This window comes from Leucoraja erinacea, chromosome 2 (assembly GCF_028641065.1).
Source record: "Leucoraja erinacea ecotype New England chromosome 2, Leri_hhj_1, whole genome shotgun sequence".
Taxonomy (NCBI): domain Eukaryota; kingdom Metazoa; phylum Chordata; class Chondrichthyes; order Rajiformes; family Rajidae; genus Leucoraja; species Leucoraja erinaceus.
In genome coordinates this window covers 61,157,136-61,181,471 of record NC_073378.1, presented here as the reverse complement: position 1 = coordinate 61,181,471, position 24,336 = coordinate 61,157,136, and the positions used below count along the sequence as shown (strand labels likewise).

General features: G+C 41.0%; 1 protein-coding gene across 2 annotated transcripts in view; it reads left to right on the top strand.

Annotated features, from left to right (window-relative positions):
* LOC129710522 (ATP-binding cassette sub-family A member 13-like) overlaps positions 1-24,336 on the top strand; it is a 231,706-nt gene that overhangs the window by 112,731 nt on the left and 94,639 nt on the right. The window contains exons 28-33 of one of the 2 annotated variants that reach the window (XM_055657542.1): positions 1,404-1,584; positions 4,710-4,849; positions 9,115-9,225; positions 10,375-10,465; positions 18,068-18,244; positions 21,894-22,209. In XM_055657542.1, coding sequence (XP_055513517.1) covers positions 1,404-1,584; positions 4,710-4,849; positions 9,115-9,225; positions 10,375-10,465; positions 18,068-18,244; positions 21,894-22,209 — 1,016 coding nt within the window. Of the gene's footprint in view, positions 1-1,403; positions 1,585-4,709; positions 4,850-9,114; positions 9,230-10,374; positions 10,466-18,067; positions 18,245-21,893; positions 22,210-24,336 lie in introns of both variants that reach the window. The other variant, XM_055657554.1, reaches the window with a different exon arrangement.

Here is a 24,336-nt window from a genome sequence, read left to right as displayed (position 1 = left end):
GCCGATGAGTGCTGCAAAAGGGTTGTCGGCTGGCCGGTGGATGCTGCAAAAGGTCGGTCGGGCTGTAGGTTGGCAGGTGGATGCTGTGAAGATGGAAACAAATTCCATAATTTGATATCCATAATGACCATTCCTTCACCTCCTATTAGTTAGATTTTGCAATGTGGTGAATACTTAAAGGACAGAAAACAAAGATAAGGAGAGAATAATTAAATTGTTGGTCTTGCCACAAATGGTAATATGCAATGTAAGATTAAAAATGATCATTCAAGGCTCCGTGCCACCAACTACACCTGCTTTAACCTTCACTTCCATTTCTCCCTTGCTCTCGTCTCAGATCCACGTATCTAATAGTTTTATTTGGACCATACCCATCACCAATAAAGAACATAGGAGATAGCAGCAGGAATAGGCTATACAGACCCTCTAGAGGGGGGGAGGAGGGAGTGGCCAGGGTGTGACTCATCCTTGATTATGCTGTTGGCCTTGCCAAGGCAACATGAGGTATAAATAGAGTCAATGGAAGGGAGGTTAGTTTTTGTTATGGTCGAGACTACAGTACATCCACAATTTGCTGCAATTTCTTGCGGTTTTGGAGCTGTTCCCAAACCAAGCTGAAGCACCCTGATAAAATGCTTTCTGTAGAAGTTGGTGAGATTTGTAGATGACATGCCAAATTTTCTAAGCCTTCTGAGGACGTAGAGTCATTGGTGTGTTTTCTTGGTCGTTGCTTCAATATGGGTGGTCCAAGAGAAGTTGTTGGTGATATTAACTCCTAGGAATTTGGTTTTTAACCATCTCTACTTTGGCAAACTCGGGTATGTGTACTACTTCGCTTCCTGAAGTTGATCACTAATTCGTTTGTTTTGCTGACATTGAGAGAAAAGTTATTGACTTGACACCAGAACATGAGGTTCTCAATCTCCTTCCTGTGCTCCCTCTCATAGTTATTTGATATCTGCATTTCCCTATTTCTTCATTCTAATCTTTGAATATTTATAGTTTTTAGGTAGCTCTTTAGATTTAAGAGGGAGTTCTAAACCAGGAAATTATCCAGACTGGACCTGCTGTCCCATATCTTGCATTTGCCAGTGTTTTTTTTTAAATCTAGAATTACTGTAGATAAGAAATGCTATTGTTTCATAATGGATAATATGTATTTTTCCATCATTTAATATGTTTTAATATTTAGAAAGCTTTTTTGGTGGTGAATAAACAGGTTTTAATCACAATGGACTTTGAAATCAAAGGATAACCAATATAATTTTGCAGGGTCAAGCATGATTCACAAAAAAACCCCACTGAAATATCATTATTTATAAAAGAATAATTTTTGCCCATGCTGTTTTTTTATTCTGATAATGTGAAAAGTAACTGACTTTGAATATTTTCAAAATATTTAGCCTGTTCAAGCAAGGTCTCGGGCAAGTACTCCATCTTCTATTCGAAATGGCATCTTCAAAGGAATATGTAAAACAAAGTCAAACGGACTATTTGACGAAGGCTTGCCATTCTCAGACCTCCCTCCAATTGAGAAGCTCACTGAGGAAGATTACATCAAATACAAGATTCCTACAAACACCAGTAAGAAAACTTTAGCAAAACGAAGTATAAAGCAGAATTTAAATCATATAGTGTATAGTTAGCAAAAACATTTTATATTCAGATTCAACGACTTTACTTCATTCAGTTAAAAAGTAAATTTTACAATGGTCAAAATGAATGGTTGAGGATTGTGGAGACTAGAAATGCAGATTCAACAGACTGTTTAGTTTAGTCTTAGTTTAGTTTAGACAAACAACGCAGAAACAGGCCCATCGGCCAACCGAGTCTGCGCTGACCAAAGATCCCTGTACAATGGCACTACCCTGGACACTAGGGACAATTTACAATCATTACCAAAGCCAATCAAGCTACAAACTTATTTGGAGTGTGGGAGGAAACCGGAGCACCCAATAGGAAATTGGTGGGCAGACAAGAAACGAAGAGTAAGGGATTAACAGGTCCCTTTCAGAATGGCAGGCAGTGACTAAGGGAGAACCGCAAGGCTTGGTGCTGGGACCGCAGCTATTTACAATATCCATCAATGATTTAGATGAGGGGATACAGTAACATCTGCAAATTTTTCTCATGCACTGTAAGGCAGCAACTCTACCGCTGATGTCGAAAGAAAAAAATATTATAGTTGCATGGTCATTGTGAATGTAGGCTACAGAGAGGAGAGTCACATACAGTAGGATGGCATCACATGATCAGAGGTGGAACTATATGGTGCAATGGAAGAAAGGGGCTACTGAAAGGACGTACTTTTACTTCCACAGTTTTGACAGGACATATCTACTTGCAGAACCCGGCCACACATTTGTTTAATCACAATGCCATGATGACTATAGATTTCAGTATCCATTTGGTCACTGGATTTGTGGTCAGCAGGAAAGCAATAACATTCACCTCTAAGCTCATACAAAAATTGCTTACAAAGTATTACAAACCTGTGTGGCAAGAACTTCTATTTGTCCAATGCTTGTACCTATCAGCTGGGAGTACAACAGGATCCTCAGCATCCAGCAGCTATGAAACTTTAAAATAAATGTCATGAATCTGGGTGAGTTTAAATTCAGCACAGCATACCAGAAAGAAAGAGCATTATGTTTAATTAACTTTTTATGCAGTTTTGAGTGCAAACTGAAGAATGGAATGTAAATCTTCATAAATCTAGAAGTTAATATACATTTAAGCCACATTTTAAAATCCTATATATTTTAAATACTTATGTGATTAAAATATATGACCATGCAGGTATATGAAAATATATGTGGACTCAAACAATCCTCTTTAATTGTGCTCCTCCAGAAGAAATCAAGCAAAAGTATAATATTAATTGGGATTCAAAATCAATCAAATACCTAAGGATACCTATAACAAAAAATATATCAATGTTGCATGGGGCCAATTATAATCACATCAACCAAAACATAAGAAAGGATATAGAAAGATGATCCACCTACCCAATGGATTTTAGTAGCAAGATAAATGTGGTGAAAATGAATATTTAGCCATGGCTATTGTACTTGTTTCAATCTCTGCTAATAGGGATACCATTAAAACAATTCACGGAATGGGATAAAATAATATCTAGATTTCTTTGGGGAGGCAAGAAAGCCAGCATTCGATACACTACATTCCAGTTGCCAAAGGACAAAGGTGGAATGGCACTTCCAAACTTTAGGATATTTTTATGCAGCCCAACTTCGACCACTAATTAATTGGTGTGAGGACAGCTATATAGCTAGGTGGAAAGAGATTGAGACATATATCCGTGACTTCCACATCCAAACACTCTTGGGAGAAAAAGCACTTCCTGGACATTTCGGGAATATAATCGATCCAATAATGATATTTACTTTAGAAACCTGGTTCACTCTTACCAGACAACTTTAACTGAATAAAGGACAAAAAGTTTTAAGATTGATAGCTGTGGATAATGAATTTAAACCAGGGATGTATGACAACATTTAAAGAGTGGTTGAAGAAAGGAATGACTGCATTTTGTATTATTACTGAAAATGGAGACCTAAGAAGTTTTCAAGATTTGAAGGATAGATTTGCACTTCGGAACTAAGACTTGTTTAGATACCTCCAACTGAGAGATTATTACAATAAAAAAAGTAAAAATGGAGGCACTAGAAGAAAAGAATCGAGTGATAGAAGTGATAGTTAATGCGTATCATCAAAAAACATTAAGGATTATTTCCAAACTTCATCATTGTTTAATGGAATGTTAAGCTAAAACAACATTTTATGTAAAATTTAAGTGGGAAGAGGAATTGAACATCACAATCTCAGAAGAAGAATGCCATATGTGTGTAACACTACAGAAATCCACAAATTCTCTCAATTTTTGTGAATTAAATTGGAAAAATTTGATTCATTTCTTTATTATGCCTAACATAAAAAGCAAACAAATTCTAAGGCCGCAAACATGCTGGAGGCAATGTGGCCTAACAGATGCAAATCATGCACATATCTTCTGGAGTTGCCCAAAAATAGAACCATTTTGGGACAGTGAATTCAGAATTAAAGGAGGTATTAGGATATATAGTCTCCAAGAAGTGTTCCATTTTATACCTGGGTAATATAACTACAGTGATGCTGAAGGAAGATCATTACTTAGTTAAAATCCTACTCGCAGCTGGCAGAAAGGCCATTACAAGAAACTGGCTTGCAGCGGACACACCCAGACTTAGACAATGGTTATACATAGTACTGGAAATATTTGTCATGGAGAAAATGACATATTCTCTACGAGTGAAAGAAGACGAATTTAACAGAAAATGGGAAAAATGGATTAGGTATAGAAATAAAGACATCAACACTATAATTTTATTGACAATATTGTAAGTTATTGGAAAATGTTTTAATAAGAAAATAGTTCTGTACACTGCATCATTAATTGTAAACTGAACCCCCCCGCTGCACTGTTGTATGTTTCACTGCATTGTTGTATGTTTTGTTGTTATATTTGTGTTTTATTTGTGTATGCGTATAAGCAATAAAGACTAAAGTGAAAAAAAAAGAAAATAGATGTGGACATATACAATACAATTTTCATCTCCAGATTGTATTCAATTGAAATATTAGATTAGTATAATGAGTTGTTGTGAAATGTGAAAAGGTTTGTTAATCTGCTTTTTATATTGTTATACTAGCACCTTACTGCCGGGACTTTTATGAGGATATTCTGAAAGCACCAAGTGGGCCTTTGTTGTGGACTTTCATGAAGCCGCTGCTTCTTGGTTATATACCATACTCTCCCAGTACACCAGAGATCCTGACGTTGATAGATAAGGTGAGATATAATCTGGGAATTTTAGAGGTCTTGTTCATTGAATTCTGTATTTGGCATTTGGCGTAGATCTTTACGTTATACAGCAATGTTCAGAAAGATGATACATAAAAGGTAAGCATCATAGAAATGGTTCAGGAAAGATGAAACAAGGATGCATTTCATAACTGAATGAAAATTTAAAAAATGCAGTTGCTAGAAATTTGAAACAAAAAAAGTGTAAATTTTCAGCAAGTCAGAGTCTGTGAAAGTATATCAATTCCCTATCACTTTATAACAGACAATAAAAATCTGATCTCAACACAAAACATCACCTATCCATGTTCTCCAGAGTTGCTGCCTGGTCTTCTGGGTTACTTTAGCACTTTGTGTCCTTTTGAATAAAAATCTGACCCCTGCATTGTAAAGTTCTCTTCACTAACTGCAAATACGTACTGTCTGAAGAAGGGTTTTGACCCGAAATGTCACCTATTCCTTCTCTCCAGAGATGCTACCTGACCCCCTGTTACTCCAGCATTTTGTGTCTATCTTTGGTGTAAACCAGCATCTACATTTCTTTCCTAAACAGTACGCACTGTCAGTTTCTTTCAGCCAACCCATCCTATCATTGTTGTTGGGAATACACTAATTCTGCATGTAATATCTCTATTGCTAATATTAGTGTTAATTATTTAAATTGCACAGCTGAGATGAAGCTCTGGTAACAGTCACATTAACTGGCTACACGGTACAATTGATATTTAAAGTGCTGAAAAACAAACAAAGGACTGGCTAATCTGGATAGCCCATGAAATGCTCAGAGGATCAGGATGTGTGATTAATTCATACCTATTGATTGCAATTCAGGTCACACTGTTCTGTTTTCTCATGATAGTAGCCAACCAGTCTAAATTATTATTTTCATTAGGTAGATCTAGCAGCAGAAATTAACACTGCGAGTGATACATTCTGGCTAAATCTAGCCTGTCATTCATAGCCGGTAACCACATCATTATCACAAGTGTCATTTGGGTGCACCGTTATAAGTCATGTGGCAAGTGAATCTGACCTGGAATACATTGAAAAAATGATATAATGTGGAAGAGTTAGCTCCAAATTTATTTAGGTATTGCATCAAAAATTAGATGGAGAAGATGTAGGAGGAATGTCTTTTATATGTAGGGGCAGAACGCCTTCTGAACAGGCAGTGAAAGCACATAGACATAGGTGCAGGTTAAGCCATGAACTTGACACAATCACACAAGAGGTTTATTGACTTCACAAGTGGTCAAGGTCAAATTAATTAATTTCTAATGCCATTTCTGACCAATTGCTTCACTGGCATGAGGTGTTCCTTAATTAACAACTTTCCCAAAACTTTCCTCTCTATTTATTTTCTGTCACTGTCCAAATCCAGAGGGCTGGTTCTTGCAGGGAGGAGAATAACCATCTCCTGACTTCAATTATTATTCTATTATTGCACTATTATTGATTATTTATATGTCTTTGTTTTTTTAATTAATTACTATGGGTTTTACAGAGTACCTGTACTATGTTTCCATATCTGTTGTGCTGTTGCAAGTAAGAATTTTATTGTTCTATTTTGCGACATGTGTCAATAAAACAATCTTGATTCTCTCGACTCTTCACATGTGCTCCACCAAATGCCACTCAGAGCTTAGCGAATACAGCTTACATGTGTAGGAATAAATTGCATATGCTGTTTTAAACTGAAGATAGACACAAAATGCTGGAGTAACTCAGCAGGCCAGACAGCATCTCTGGAGAGAAGGAATGCCCATTCCTTCGCCAGAGATGGTGCCTGTCCCGCTGAGTTACTCCACATTTTGTGTCTATCTTCGAGTACAGTTTCCATGTCCATTGCCATGAAACTACAAGGAATCTCATGGAGAGTCCACTGTCTGATTTGATTATGGAGTGCTCTCCAGTATATACTGGATAATTCATTGTTATCTCAACGATTCAACGATTCAATCGTGCTTTGTTGTCACATGAAACGAGGTACGATGCTATTCATTTTTGTGTACACTTCAGTATGTGTCACTATGTGTAAGCACTTAAATGCATTGTAGATAAGCATCTCGGATACAGTGCAAGTGTATAGTAGCAGTACACTGAGAAAGTATACAGAGTGGCCAGATTTAGCACCATTATCAAGTCCCAGTTGTTGTAAGTGCAGGGTTCTTGACCTGACCATGTAGACCCACTGTCAAGGCAGCGTTGCGGAGTCAACCTGGCCAAGTGCAGTCGTAATGTCCTCCGCCCCTACACCACCATCGTATGCCACGTTTGGTTCACGTACTTGGCCTCTTGGAGCGGTACCCGCCCACCTGAGCCCCAGTTTGTTGCAAGGCCTCCAGCGTTCCACTGCACCTTTGAAGCAGTGTACTCTCTTCCGCTGCCGGTCTACTTACCAGCCCTCCATCCGAGGTGGGCTCCCAGACCACAGCACATGTCCTCGGTCCACGATGGGCGAGCCAGGACTTCCGGATGCATTCCCAGATCGCGCCGTGGGTCCTCGGCCTGAGGTGGGTGAGCCGGGCCTTCCGGGCGGGTTCCTGGTCCAGTCTGCGGCGCGAGTCCTCGGCGGGCTAGCCCGGCCTGCTGGTGAGCCTGGTTGCGGCTTGCCAGAATTCCTCAGCGGCATGGCTTCTGCTCAACCTGTTGACTCCTGCACAACCTCACCCTTGGGAGAAATCAGCTTCTGTATGAGGCCTTTGAGCAGGGGTGACAATCATTCACAGCAGGTGATGGGACAGATTAAAATTGACGTTAAGAATAGTGAAATGATTGTTTGCATTCAAAACATCATCCTTCAGTATTAATTTACCAAATTCTTAGAGTGATAGGTTATTGACTGAATTCCACAAGGGGTTTGAGACCTCACCTACAAATGTTTGAGTGAATCATAACGTTTGTTTGGAATTAATCCTGCAAAAGCTTGCTCTAAGCAAAAATATAAAGGTGAGGGGATTAGGATGTGTGATTAATTCTTGCTGGCTGGCTTTACTGAAGAACAGAACATTCCTCAGTCACCAGTGTGAGTGCATAAGGACTTAAGCAGGATCCCCCTACCCTCAAAAGGATTCATTGCCCAAGGCATTATAATTATTTAACTTTCACTGAGGAACACCAGGCATTGCTTCATCATCAGTACTCTGTGCCCATAAGGATTCCTCATGGAGAATGGAATTACAATCAAGTGGATACATTACAGATCCTTACAAAGAAGTACTTTGAATTGTATAACCTGAGATATAATTTGTAGTAATAGAACTGGCAATCACACCACGGTGAAAGTTGGAAGTTACATTTTTGTGACTGAAACTTTTTCACAGCAGGCAGTCTAACTAGATAGCCATGATTTTTGATAAACTCTTGGGATGCAGCATTGAGTTAATTTTCTCAGCTACAGGACTGCATTGGATGCACTCTCCTAGTCATTTGTCTCATCGATGGGAAAGCAATGCTACCACCTGGAGTAGCATAATCAGGTCACAGTCACTACAGGCCAAGCAGCCAAAAGATGAAGCTATAACAAGGCAGATAATGAGGATAGCAAGTGTTTGGACACAGTGGTCCGTCTTTGGATTCACCAATTCAGGTCAGTTATAGCAGTTTGATTCATTTAGCATTGTGACAAGATAAAGGATTTACAGTTAAACAATACATGAAAGCCTCTTCCTGCTTCATTGAACCATCTCACCAGCTGTGCCAGTTCCTATACAATGGTACTGAAAACCTTGGTATGTTGGTACCATTGGATAGGAGCTGGCACAATTTCCTCAACATACATTCATTTGGTTAATTTAAATAATGTATGTTTACTTCACCATGAGAATGGCTTCATCTCTCAATCACTAAGCAATTGTTGTCTACATCTGACTTACAGTGAAAGCCATAGCAATGAGTCAGTTCCATTCAGAACTTGCTTCTCCAGAGTGGCAAATAATAAACTGCTGCTAATACAATGAGAGGCGGGAGGAAATTTCATAGAATCAAAGAACAAAAGGCAAATAGTGTGTTGGTAACAGTGGTAAGGGACTACTTCTCCAATGCCAATTGTTTTAGGTGCCTCACACTACTCTTGCAGCACTTAAATCATTTTATTGTGGGGAATGGAAGGATGCCTTCTTGCCATACGCTGGTTTACATAGAACAGTACAGCACGATAACTGACCCTTTGGCTCACAATGTCTATGCTGAACAAATTTCTGAACCATGTTGTTGCAATTCTTCTCAGTGTTTCTCTACTGTATTTTATCTAGGCTGATGGGATACTGGATACAGTTGAAAGCCTGAAGATCTATTCAGAAGTATGGTTGAAAGCTGTGGAATCTTTATCTGTTCCAGAAACCCCTATGTTGAATGAACTTCAGGCAAGTAAAAAGTAACTTAAGAACAAAGAAAAGGGATCTGTCTCTTTGGATGTTAAATTCATTTTTCAGAATCTAGTAACTTGCCTTGAGTTATAGTTTTGAATATAAATTTGTTCTTAAAGTTGTTTATGGATAGGATAGGTTTAGAGGGATATGTACAAAACGCAGGCAGGTGGGACTCGTGTAGATGGGGCATGTAATTGGGAAAGTTGGGCTGAAGAGTCTGTTTCCATGGCATATGTCTCAATGACTGTGAATGTTAATGTGATATGGGAAACTTAAAAGTAATTAATATCAGTGCTAATATTAGTGTCAGTAAAATCTTATAATAAAAATGAAATTAACAAGCTGTTAATCAATTTTTGAAGGTACATTGACTATCAAACCAGGAGTAGAAATGTATTCTTGGACGTATGCACCAAGCAATCAAGGATGAACTTCAACTCCTGATAGAGTATTGCTTTTGCCCAAACTGCTTTGGGATCTTTTTGAACCATTAGAACAGCCAAGCAGGATGTCAACATATTTCTGGCATATATTCCCTATTTTAAAAATATCTTATCTTATTTTCACATTTACTTTATACAGGTAACGCAATTATCATCAAAATATAGTTTCCCTTTACATTATCTCGTGATTTAATTATTATAACAGAAATAGTTTGCTACCACTATTTCTCATATTTCTTTATGACATAGTAATTGTTATAGCAAACTATTTCAGTTCATTGAATCTATGCCAAGTGTCAGAATAATCTCATCAGTCCTATTCCCCCACTTATCTCCCTGTAACATACACTATTTTGCATGCCCATCAATTCCCCCAAATTCCTGCCACCCACCTACACGAGCGATAATTTACAGTGGCCAATTAAAGATGAGGAAGGAAACCAGAGCATTCAGCGGGAACTCATGCAATCACCGGGGAAGTGTACTAGTTTGACATGGTCAAAAAAAGAGGTCTGGATCTAACCGAAGCTGCTGATATTTGTGGCAGCAACACTGACTGGTGTGCCACTGAGTCACCCTAAAGATCATCTTGGTGTTCTTAACAATATATTCTCATTTCAAGCCAATGATGTGTCAGTTTGAGTATCCATTTGACTCAAATTTTGCACAAGATTAACATAATTGTTTTTCTTTGCTATAGGAAGCTTTGCAAAATGATTTTGTACGCAATTTTATTGAGAGCCAAACGGATACTAATGTTGAAGATCTCTTGAAAGCATTACAAGATTATGGTATAGTTTTGATTTTATGGCTACCTTTGATCTTTGCTGTGTTGCCTGCTTCTATATTTTTATACCAAACGCATGGGTGAATTTTATTCCTTGAAAACTCTACCTCTCAGAAGCTGGACACATTTTGCTGAGATGTTTGCATACCTATCTGCTGTACCCAACCTATGGCTGTCCTGGGATCATTCTGAACACTCAGGGATCCCAATATCAGTGCCAACTGCTATATGGTTGGAAATGAAAGCAATACGTTTAAAATACAATCCTTTTAGGTTTAGGGGGATGTCTAAAGGGAGTAGGATTCTTCCACAGAATATCAGAATGAGTGGTAATTTGATAGTGGTAATGTGCATAGTTTGTGAGGTGATGTGCTCCTTCTGCAGCTTATGTTGGGCTTCTGTGTGTCCCCGTGCTGGGCTTTGGTTTTGTAAAATGTATTCTCCATGCTCCTTCTCCACTTTGAGCAGCCATGGGCTGGAGGTATTGGTGGAGATGTTATATCTCTCCAAGGAAGCATTAAGCACATTCTTGAATCTTTTTCCCTATCTGCCTGGTAACTTCTGCCTGCATCATAAGTTTAGTATTAGTATTTGGATGACATGGCTTCACAATATAACCAACTAAGTGTAATTAGAGCCTCAGTGTTTTGGATGTTGGCCTGCGAGAGGAATCAAATGTATTTTTGATTATCCTTTCAGTCAACTTTTACAGTGACAATACTGGCAATATTTTTCCAGTTCATTGAGATGCCTATTGTAGGTAGTTCAGGTCTCAGAAATAAATAGGATGGCATGGATCACTGCTGCCCATTAAATCATGTCTGAGGTCTTGAACTTCAACTCACTTGAATGACTTAATTTGTAAATGCATCTCAATTGAAATAGGGGGAGGTGGGACCAGTACAAACAGGACGGTCTGCACCTGGACTGGAATGGAACCAATGTCCTTGGGGGGGTGTTTGCTACTGCTGTCGGGGAGGATTTAAACTAATGTGGCAGGGGGATGGGTACAAGAGCAGAGGGGCAGGGGGGTGTAAAATGAAGGTAGAAGCAATAGGTAGCAAGGTGAAAAGTAAAAGTGGCAGGCAGACAAAACCAGGGCAAAAATCAAAAAGGGCCACTTTTCAACATAATTGTATAAGGGGTAAGAGCGTTGTAAAAACAAGCCTGAAGGCTTTGTGTCTCAATGCAAGGAGTATTCGTAATAAGGTGGATGAGTTGAACGTGCAGATAGCCATTAATGATTATGATATAGTTGGGATCACGGAGACATGGCTCCAGGGTGACCAAGGCTGGGAGCTGAACATCCCGGGATATTCAATATTCAGGAGGGATAGAGAGAAAGGAAAAGGAGGTGGGGTAGTGTTGCTGGTTAGAGAGGAGATTAACGCAATGGAAAGGAAGGACATTAGTTTGGAGGATGTGGAATCGGTATGGGTAGAGCTGCGAAACAATAAGGGGCAGAAAACGCTGGTGGGTGTTGTGTACAGGCCACCTAACAGTAGTAGTGAAGTTGGGGATGGCATCAAACAGGAAATTAGAAATGCTTGCGACAAAGGCAAAGCAGTTATAATGGGTGACTTCAATCTACATATAGATTGGGTGAATCAAACTGGCAGGGGTGCTGAGGAAGAGGATTTCTTGGAATGTATACGGGATAGTTATCTAAACCAACATGTAGAGGAACCAACGAGAGAGCTGGCTATTTTAGACTGGGTATTGAGTAATGAGGAAGGGTTAGTTAGTAGTCTTGTTGTGCGTGGCCCCTTGGGCAAGAGTGACCATAATATGGTTGAGTTCTTCATTAGGATGGAGAGTGACATTGTTAATTCAGAAACAATGGTTTTGAACTTAAAGAAAGGTAACTTTGAGGGTATGAGACGTGAATTGGCCAAGATTGACTGGCAATTAATTCTAAAAGGGTTGACGGTGGATATGCAATGGAAGGCATTTAAAGACTGCATGGATGAACTACAAAAATTGTTCATCCCAGTTTGGCAAAAGAATAAATCAGGGAAGGTAGTGCATCCATGGATAACAAGGGAAATCAGGGATAGTATCAAAGCAAAGGATGATGCGTACAAACTAGCCAGAAAAAGCAGCATACCGGAGGACTGGGAGAAATTCAGAGACCAGCAGAGGAGGACGAAGGGCTTAATTAGAAAAGGAAAAATGGATTATGAAAGAAAACTGGCAGTGAACATAAAATCTGACTGCAAAAGTTTTTATAGATATGTGAAAAGAAAGAGATTAGTTAAAACAAATGTAGGTCCCTTGCAGTCAGAAACAGGTGAGTTGATCATGGGGAACCAGGATATGGCGGACCAATTGAATAACTACTTTGGTTCCGTCTTCACTAAGGAAGACATAAATGATCTGCCGGAAATAGCAGGGGCCCGCGGGTCAAAGGAGGTGGAGGAATTGAGTGAAATCCAGGTTAGTCGGGAAGTGGTGTTGGGTAAATTGAATGGATTAAAGGCCGATAAATCCCCAGGGCCAGATAGGCTGCATCCCAGAGTACTTAAGGAAGTAGCTCCAGAAATAGTGGACGCATTAGTAATAATCTTTCAAAACTCCTTAGATTCTGGAGTAGTTCCAGAGGATTGGCGGGTAGCAAACGTAACCCCACTTTTTAAGAAGGGAGGGAGAGAGAAAACGGGGAATTACAGACCAGTTAGCCTAACATCGGTAGTGGGGAAACTGCTAGAGTCAGTTATTAAAGATGGGATAGCAGCACATTTAGAAAGTGGTGAAATCATTGGACAAAGTCAGCATGGATTTACGAAAGGTAAATCATGTCTGACGAATCTTATAGAATTTTTCGAGGATGTAACTAGTAGCGTGGATAGGGGAGAACCAGTGGATGTGGTGTATCTGGACTTCCAGAAGGCTTTCGACAAGGTCCCACATAAGAGATTAGTATACAAACTTAAAGCACATGGCATTGGGGGTTCAGTATTGATGTGGATAGAGAACTGGCTGGCAAACAGGAAGCAAAGAGTAGGAGTAAACGGGTCCTTTTCACAATGGCAGGCAGTGACTAGTGGGGGTACCGCAAGGCTCAGTACTGGGACCCCAGCTATTTACAATATATATTAATGATCTGGATGAGGGAATTGAAGGCAATATCTCCAAGTTTGCGGATGACACTAAGCTGGGGGGCAGTGTTAGGTGTGAGGAGGATGCTAGGAGACTGCAAGGTGACTTGGATAGGCTGGGTGAGTGGGCAAATGTTTGGCAGATGCAGTTTAATGTGGATAAATGTGAGGTTATCCATTTTGGTGGCAAAAACGGGAAAGCAGATTATTATCTAAACGGTGGCCGATTGGGAAAGGGGGAGATGCAGCGAGACCTGGGTGTCATGGTACACCAGTCATTGAAGGTAGGCATGCAGGTGCAGCAGGCAGTAAAGAAAGCGAATGGCATGTTGGCTTTCATAGCAAGAGGATTTGAGTATAGGAGCAGGGAGGTTCTACTGCAGTTGTATAGGGTCTTGGTGAGACCACACCTGGAGTATTGCGTGCAGTTTTGGTCTCCAAATCTGAAGAAGGACATTATTGCCATAGAGGGAGTGCAGAGAAGGTTCACCAGACTGATTCCTGGGATGTCAGGACTGTCTTATGAAGAAAGACTGGATAGACTTGGTTTATACTCTCTAGAGTTCAGGAGATTGAGAGGGGATCTTATAGAAACTTACAAAATTCTTAAGGGGTTGGACAGGCTAGATGCAGGAAGATTGTTTCCGATGTTGGGGAAGTCCAGGACAAGGGGTCACAGCTTAAGGATAAGGGGGAAATCCTTTAAAACCGAGATGAGGAGAACTTTTTTCACACAGAGAGTGGTGAATCTCTGGAACTCTCTGCCACAGAGGGTAGTTGAGGCCAGTTCATTGGCTATATTTAAGAGGGAGTTAGATGTGGCCCTTGTGGCCAAGGGGATCAGAGGGTATGGAGAAAAGGCAGGTACGGGATACTGAGTTGGATGATCAGCCATGATCATATTAAATGGCGGTGCAGGCTCGAAGGGCCGAATGGCCTACTCCTGCACCTAATTTCTATGTTTCTATGTTTCTATGTGGGGCAGGCTAAGGAGAAGGTGGTTGCAACGGAATGTTTTTGGCTTGTCGCTTAGCAGATGAGTTGGTTGATATTAGGTGAAGTAACAGGCACCACAGTTGGCAAGGGACAACAAAGAGTTCCTAAGTTGACCACAATTCGTCAATTCCTGATGAAAGTATGTTTAGTTTAGTTTAGAGATACAGCGTGGAGAGCAGTGATGGAAATGGGTTTTAGGAACTAGGGGTACTCTAAGGTCCGTGAGGCTGAGGTTGGGAAGGAAAGGGGGGGATTTTTTATGTGCGGTCATGATGACATTTCGGGTCGAGACTCTTCTTCAGAATGACAGTCAAGGGAAACTGGAGATATCTTCCATTCATTTGTCCTTAGTACCGTCTATATCTCTTGTTCCTCTTTCCCCTGACTCAGAAGAAGGGTCTCGACCCGAAATGTCATCTATTCCACTCTATGATCATTGCTTTCGTCCGTCTGTCCGCTCGTCCTTCGATGAAGCAGCGCAGGATAAAGCTGTGAATTCACGCCATTCCCCTCCCATTCCAAATCTGACCTTTCTGTCCTGGGCCTCCTCCATTGTCAGAGTGAGGCCCAGTGCAAATTAGAACAGCACCTCATATTTTGCTTGGGTAGCTTACACCCCAGCAGTATGAACAATGACTTCTGTAGCTTCAAATAGCCCTTGCTTTCCCTCTCTCTCCATCCCCTCCCCCTTCCCAGTTCTCCCACCAGTCTTACAGTCTCCGACTGCATTCTATCCCTGTCCCACTCATCCCCGACATCAGTATGAAAAAGGGTCTCGACCCGAAACGTCACCCATTCCTTCTCTCCAGAGATGCTGCCTGTTCCACTGAGTTATTTCAGCATTTTATATAGATACAGGTAAACAACCTTTTATCCAAAAGCCTTGGGACCAGACACTTCTCGGATTTCGGAATTTTTCGGATTTCGGAATGGAAGATTTTTAGCGTAGATTAGGTAGGTAGCGCGGGCGGCTTGAAAAGTCTGGAGCGGCTGCCTCCTCCCCGGAGACCGGGGAATCATTGTAAATCATTGCTTAAATGTTAGTCAGTTAGTTTGGAGGCAGTTTATGTGGTGGTGGGGGGGTGAAGGGGGAAACTTTAATTCTTAGTCCCCTACCTGGTCGGAGAGGCAGGGAGCGGGCAATGCCTTACCGGGTCGCCATGCAGTAAGCTCCGGAGCGCTGTGGCCGCCGACTCCCAACATCGCGGAGCTGGGGCTGCGGTCGTACGGCCGTGGGCGGCGCCAGTTGGAGCTCCGACCCCGGCGAACTCTACTCCTGGCTGCGCGGCGCTCCAAATCCAGCACGGCCCGCGGCCGGATGCCCGCAGCCCCAGCTTCGTGATGTTGGGAGTCGGCGGCCACAGCGCTGCGGAGCTTACTGCACGGCGACCCGGTAAGGCATTGCCCGCTCCACGCCTCTCCGACCAGGTAGGGGACTAAGAATTAAAGTTTCCCCCTTCACCCCCCCCCCCCCCCCCCCCCCCACATCAAAATAAAATCCCTCCAAACTAACTGACTAACATTTAAGCAATGATTTACAGATGTTTAAGTGTCTCCCCGGTCTCCGGGGAGGAGGCAGCCTCTACAGTAGTACAGACCTGGGTTGACCGTGGGTCGTTTTGGGTCAAGTCTGACACCAAACGCGAGCTTTGATGTGCAGACGACACCCTGGATAAAATGTCCGGTTTTCGGAGCTTTTCGGTTTCCGGAACTCCGGATAAAAGGTTGTGCACCTGTACATAGAAAATAGTTGCAGGAGTAGGCCATTCGGCCCTTCGAGCCATTCAATGTGATCATGGCTGATCATCCACAATCATCCCATTCCTGCCTTCTCCCCATATTCCCTTGATTCCGCTAGCCTGAAGAGCTCTCTCTAACTCTCTTTTGAATGCATCAAATGAGTCGTCCTCCACTACCTTCTGAGACGGATAATTCCACAAATTCACAACACTCTGGGTGAAAAGGTTTTTCCTCATCTCAGTTCTAAATGGCCTACCCCGTATTCATAAACTGTGGCCCTTGGTTCTGGACTCCTCCAACGTCGGGAACATGTTTCCTGCATCTAGCGTGTCCAATCCCTTAATAATTTTATGTTTCTATAAGATAGCCTCTCATCCTTCTAAATTCCAGTGGATGCAAGCCCAGTCGTTCCATTCTTTCATCATATGACATTTCTGCCAGTCCGGGAATTAACCTCGTGAACCTACATTCATTCAATAGCAAGAATGTCCTTTCTCAAATTAGGAGACCAAAACTGCACCCTATACTCCAGGTGTGGTCTCACCAGGGCCCTGTGGAACTGTAGAAGGACCTCTTTGCTCCTATACTCAAATCCCATCATTATGAAGGCTAACATGCCATTAATTTTCTTCACTGCCTGCTGTTTCTTGTATGTTTACTTTCAGTAACTGATGTACTGAGAGGCACGGAGGCAGAGAGAGAGAGAGAGAGGCACGGAGGCAGAGAGAGAGAGAGAGAGGCATGGAGGCACGGAGGCAGAGAGAGAGGCACGGAGAGAGAGAGAGCAGGGAGGCAGAGGGAGAGAGGCACGGAGGCAGAGAGAGAGAGGCGGAGAGAGAGAGAGAGAGGGGCACGGAGAGAGGGAGGCACGGAGGCAGAGAGAGAGGGAGGCAGGGAGGCAAATAAAATAACGTGGAATAATGAAATAACATGACTTTACCTGAGCTCGTGCTCACGGTCCAGTAGCCCTGACAGTGAGTTTAAGAAATTCTCCCTTGAATTTTATTCAACGGAACGCGGTGTTAAAACACAATTACATTTACTGTGGAATGTGGATCGACGAATTGATGACACATTGTATAACTACCTGTTAACTACTTGTTGTTAACGTGCTAACAGTGGTGTTAACAAATCTTTTCGTCTGAGTTGAATAAAATGAGAAACGGCTCGAATCCTTCTGCAGTACCCATTAAACCTGAGCTGGAAATTGAAAACTAGGGGAACGCCGTACCCCTGTGTACCCTCCCATTTCCATCACTGGTGGAGAGGCTCTTTGGCCCACTTTTACACTAAAGATCAATAACCAGTTCACACCAGTGTTATTCCACTTGAGCATCTACTCCCTGCACAAACGGGGTAACTTTCAGAGGCCAATTAACATACAAACACACACATCTTTGGAAATGGGAGGAAACTGGTATACCCCTGGAAAACCTATACCGTCACAGGGAGAATGTACAAATTCTATACAGATAGCACCCAAGGTCACAATTGATCCCCGGTGTCCAGCACTGTGCAGCAACAGCTCTACCACTGTGCTGCTCGTATGTGTGTGGGTGTCATTTGAATCAAGATCAACCATGGCTTTATATTCTCCACAATGTAATATCATGCAAATACTTTCCAGGTTCTCATATTTAGAAAAGGATTCTATGAGCTGGTCCGAAAAGCTGTCTTGCCAGATGAATCAATGTTTTCAAAGCAAGAATAGGAGAAAAACTATGATGTTTAATTTGTGTCAGATTTAAGCATGAAAACTTTGTGTTTTACAGAGATAGTGAAGAATATTATTGCAACCGATCCAGTCGCAAAAGAAGTCACTATTCTCTCAGAGTTGATGATTAATGTTTCATCCTGCATATCAATTAAACGCTTCATACCTCTGAAATCAAAAGAAGACTTGGAGGAAAAAGTGATAGAGTTAATGGCAGATAACACCTTCCTAGCTGGTAAGCATTGTATTTCTTCAGGGTAAGTTTGGGAAATGGGGCAAAAGCTTTAAGATTTTATCTGACTATGACTCTTTGATTCTGTTGATTTTACCAGTAGACTCTATTTAAGAGAGAGTTTATTTTCTAATGGATTGTATTCATCCTCTATTAATTCCTTTAATGATTGCAATTGAATTTAGTATAGGTAAAAGCCAACTATGTTGATCCAATAATGTGGGATTAAAATGTATGAATGCATAATATGTGAACATTTTCTTTACTATTTTATTAGAGATATTAAATCAATTATAGTTTTTAAAAAAAGGTAATACTATTTCAATAACAAACAAGGGAGGAATTTAACCTAGAATATTATTGGTGCCTGCAGAGCGACTGAGGCAGTTCCTGTGCAACAGGCAAATAAATGCTTTGTTCGTGGGCCCACAGCTAGCAATATTAAGTAGTGCATAATCCCTAGGGCTTCATTAGGTACCAAATTGCTTTTCTTTCACAGGTTCTACCCAGGCAGAATGTGCAAGGGACATTGAGAACCTTTACAACCTCTTTGTTTATTGTCACATGTTCCAAAGTTCAGTGAAAAGCTTTTGTTTTACTATGTGACAATAAACTAGAACTAAACTAGGATGCTTTCATAGGTAGACAGAATGGATGCTTTCATGGTCATCTTCCCAGATCTTTAGATATTTCGAGCGAAGAGGATGCAAAGGCTCTCAGGTTTCCCTTGCACATTCTGTTAGATTTACAGATACATCCATTTAAACGCCGAGGTTCACAAAGATAAGAATATTTTCAGTTTTCTCATTGGAAGATGCCAATTGATTTATTTCAGCCAGCATTTAGAATATTACTTTGCTAAGTTACTCTATACCAAGATAGAACTCCAATCAAGATAACATTAATGAGCGCCTGGCAGTAAATGGGTGATATCAGAGATGAGGCATTGCATTTCCTAATTTCTTAGCATCCAGTAATGCATTGTTAAAAAATAATATACTGACCTCTTTAACTGTGTCATTCCATTGAAAATTGCTGTAATTGTTGTTAAATGTATTGAAATAAAGGTTTACAACTTCTTTAAAATGGGCCCGAAAAGCATTAAAAAATTTGAAATACAGAGAATGCAGGAAATACGCAGCAGGTCCACCAATATCTATGATGAGAGATTACTTCTCATTGGAACCAGAAAAGTGAAAAACAGCATTTTTATATTGCAGAGAGGGAGATGTGGAAAAGGATGGTGACAAAGGTTCATATTAGTTGAAGTTTGATTGAGTTTAATTCAAACCAATGTGAGGTGATTCATTTTTGCGAAAACTAATGAGGTCAGGGCAAGAATCCAGAATGGGGAGGGGTCTTAGGCAGATTGAGGAACTGAGGACCTTATAGTAGTACATAGATCATAGATCCTGGCAACACAGGTAGATATCAGGAGAACGAAGGCATATGGGATAATGGCCTTCATTGGTTGACATTGAATACAGAAATAGTAAATTATTTTCAAAGTTTATAAAGGTTTGGCCAGAGCTCAGCTGGAGTACTGCATGCAGCTGTGGTCACCATGCTGTAGGCAGATGTGATAGTGTTGAAGAAGGTGAGAGGAGATTCACCAGGACGTTACCTGAATGGAGCAGTTAAGTTATGAGGAGAGACTGGAGAAGCGAGGTCTATTCATCCTGGAGCAGAGGAGGTTATGAAGGGACATGAATGTAAAACTATGAGCGTATCTATATATGGTATACCGCAGAAAACGTATCCCAACATCAGAGGTACGTAAACTAGAGAACATGAGTTTAGGGTAAGAGATTCGGAGGGAATTGGAGGTACATTTACCCAACAGAGTGGTAGGATCCTGGAATGCACAGCCTGAGGAAATGGTTGAAGCTGGGTCATTGACAGCATTTAAGCCATGTCCAGACGAGCATTTAAATCATTAAGGCCAGGGACCAAATGCTGGGATTTAGGATCAATGCAGAAGGGTGTCCTCCATTTGGCATGGAGTTGGGCTGAATGGCTGTATGATTTTGTGACTGTAATTCTCGAGACTCCTAGTGGGCTAGGATCGAAAACAAGGTGCTGTTCTTTGAGCTTGCAAGAGGTCAAAGACAGCAGTAAGAATGAGATAAAAAATTAACGTGGCAGCGAGCTGGAAAGTCAGGGTCACCTTTATGGACTTAACAGAATCTTTTGCAAATAGCTCACTCAATTGGCATTTGGTTTCTTAAATTAGAGGAGACTGCGTTGTAAAAACTGAATGCAAAACTAAAGTACAAATGAATTGCAGTTTGCTACATTGGTACCCTTTGATATGTAACACAGCATTTTGTCATTTACCGTACGCTAATATTAAACAACAAAATTTTTGACGTTAACATTTGTTAACATGTCTTCAGCCTATAAGAAAATACTGCACCTTTGAAGAAATCAGTAATACCCTACTACTCAAAATGGTGCATTGTTTTGACCAGTGGGGTTTACCAGAATTAGTTAATTATTGAGATCCCACTAAACACCATGAAAATAATGGCAGATTTTGGTGCATTGCTTGCACTCATCATTTGGATACCCTTAGGGAAGAAGCAAGGAGAGACAATTCTAGGATGGGCTTCACCCAATTAAGCAAGCAGCCAGAACATTTGATGAGTCAAGAAGGATCAACCATTTTGTCTATTCTCACAAAAAAACTGAGTCTTGTGCTTGTAATCATGTATTGTCTTTCTGCTGATTGGTTTGCACACAAATAAAACTTTTCACTGTACCTCGGTACATGTGACAATAACTAAACTAACTAACTAGAGGTCCCCAGCAATTACTCTTCAGGTATTGTGGTATAGAAATTGCACTTGAAAGCATTGCAGGACCACCTATTTCTATATTTGTGCAGCTATGCTTATTTCATTGGGCAAGCTACTTCCTCGGTATCAGGCTCACCTGAAAATTACAGGCCACAAAAAGGATGACAGAAGTGCCTCTGTTTTGGAACTGTCCATAAGAATGAATTTGTCACCAAGCATTATCAATAGGGCCATAGTGTCATACAGCATGGAAACAGGCCCTTCGGCCCAACTTGCCCATGCCAACCAACATGCTCCATCAACACTAGTCCTATCTGCCTGCGTTTGGTCCATGTCATTCTAAACCTATTCAAATGTCCAAACGTGGTGATAGTACCTGCTTTGGCTACCTCCTCTGGCAACTCATTCCATATACGTACCACCCTTAGTGTAAAAGAAAGTTGTGTCTCACGTTCCTATTAAATCTTTCGCCCTCTCATTTTAAATCTATGTCCTCAGGTTGTTGTTCCTCTATTCTGGGTTAAAGACTCTGCTCATTTACCTATCTATTGCTCTCATGATCAGATACACCTCTATGAAATCACCCCTCATCCTCCTGCACTCCAAGGAATAAAGTCCTAGCCTGCTCTCCGTAAAGCTTAGGCCCTTGAGTTCTGGCAACATCCTCATAAAAGAAGCATTGTTAGTATGATTTCAAACAGTGAAAGTATTTAGTATTTAAATTTCCCATTCTGGAAGTATACAAGACTGCAATTAATAATTTTCAGACAAATGTAAACAAAATGCTCTGATGATTAAACTGAAAATATTTAAGATCCTATTTCTAAGGATGTGTTGTGGTCCTATCTTTCCAGGTGTAATATTCGATTATGATAATGATGGCAACACCTCGAGAAGGGCACGATCATTGTCCTCTCCAGTTCCATCTCGACTGAAGTACACTATTCGGACCAACATTCTGCACAGCATGTCAACGGATTTGCTGGAAAATCCCAAATGGATATCTCAGCCCAAAAGTATTCCAACAGAAAGCCGCCGCTACAATCTTATCTTTATTCCATTGCAGGATATGATTGAGCGAGCGTTCATTGAAGTGCAGACTGGTCAAGATATTTCTAGTACTGCAGTACAGGTGGCAGCAATGCCATATCCCTGCCACAAAAACGATCAGTAAGTTGGCTGACACAGCCTTAATTTCTAGGAATCTTTACTTGATATTTACTTAGAAATCATGGTATGTTTACCGGACGGACAGTGTTGCCTGAGTGTTTACAACGTACCTATTTGGAAATCATAGTACATCATATCAAATCCTGTAAGAATTTGCAATTTAGAATGTTTCTTTCTGGCACAATTAAATATTGTGGGAGTATTTAAACCTGAAATTTAAACATAAGGAAAAATTAGTCAGGAAAGTAAACAAAGAGTATTTTGTATTTGGTTATTTAAGGAGTTTTTTACGAAGGGAAGTAGAGAAAATTCAGTGAAATATAGGTTGGTGAGCCTCACATCAATGGTAGGGAAGCTTTTGGAGAGAATTGTTAGGGATTGGATTTTCCCCTTTTTTTGAAGAGAGCAGGTGACTATCATCATGTTTACTAACTTCATAAGATCAAAAGTGATAGAAACATAGAAAATAGGTGCAGGAGTAGGCCATTCGGCCCTTCGAGCCTGCACCGCCATTCAATATGATTATGGCTGATCATCCAACTCGGTATCCTGTACCTGCCTTCTCTCCATACCCCCTGATCCCTTTAGCCACAAGGGCCACATCTAACTCCCTCTTAAATATAGCCAATGAACTGGCCGCAACTACCTTCTGTGGCCGAGAATTCCAGAGATTCACCACTCTCTGTGTGAAAAACGTTTTCCTCATCTCGGTCCTAAAAGGTTTCCCCCTTATCCTTAAACTATGACCCCTTGTTCTGGATTTCCCCAACATCGGGAACAATCTTCCTACATCTAGCCTGTCCAACCCCTTAAGAATTTTGTAAGTTTCTATAAGATCCCCCCTCAATCTTCTAAATTCTAGTGAGTACAAGCCGAGTCTATCCAGCCTTTCTTCATATGAAAGTCCTGACAGGAGCAGAATTAGGCCATTCAGCCCATAAAGTCTACTCCACCGTTTAATAATGGATTTTCTATCTCTCACTCCTAACCTTATCCTCCTGCCTTTTCCCCATAACCTCTGACACCAGTATCCTGCCTTCTCCCCATAACCTCTGACACTTGATCAAGTTTTTTGAGGAGGTGATGAAAGTGATTGATGAAGGTTGGGTGATGGATATTGTCTACATGGGTTTTAGTAAGACATTTAATGAAGTGTTCTGGATCAGCCCCCATGGTAGGCTGATCCAGAACATTAAGATCCACGGGATTAATGGTTGTATGGAGCCAGAACTGTCTTTCTGATGAAAGATGGAGAGTTGTGGTGGGAGGACAATATTCAGACTGGAGTTCTGTGTCCCGTGGAGTTCTGCAAGGATCAGAGCTGGGACTAGTGTTGTTTGTGATATATATAAAAGTCTTGGATGAACATATATGAGCTGGTTAGTAAGTTTGCAAATGCCACCAAGATTGCCAGTGCCTCGAGCTATGAAGGCTGTCAAAGTCTACAGCGGGATATAGATCAGCTACAGAAATGTGCGGAGAAATGGCAGATGGAGTTTAGTCAGAGCACGTGTGAGGTGTTGTACTTTGGGAGATCAAATGTAAGGGGAAAACCTATAATTAATAGCATGACCCTTAATAGCATTGATGTACAGAGGGATTTTGGGGCTCAAGCCCATAACTCCCTGAAAGTGTCAACATAATTAGATAAAGTGGTAAAGGAGGCATATGGTAGGCCTGTATTCATAGATCGGGTCTTTGAGTATAAGTGTCAGGAAGTCATGATGCAGCTTTATAGGACTTTGGTTAGACCACATTTAAAATGTTGCATGCAGTTCTGGTCGCTCCATTTCAGGAAGGAAGTGGAGGCTTTGGAAAGGGTGCAGAGGGGGTTGATCAGATTGATGGCTGGATTAGGAGGTAGTAGCTACAGGGCGAGGTTGGAGAATCTTGCTTTCTCTGGAATGCCAGAGGTTGTAGAGAGACCTAATCAAAACATGTTAAATTATGAAAGGTATAGATAGGTTAGACATTCAGAACCTTTTTCCCAGGCTGGAAAAATCTAATAGTGGATTGCATATCTTTAAAATGAGAAGGGCTCAGGTTAAAGGCGATGTAAGGGGTACTTTCCATCCACCATCTGGTGAAGTAAAGGTGTACTTCATACCATTCTGTTCCATTAGGAAT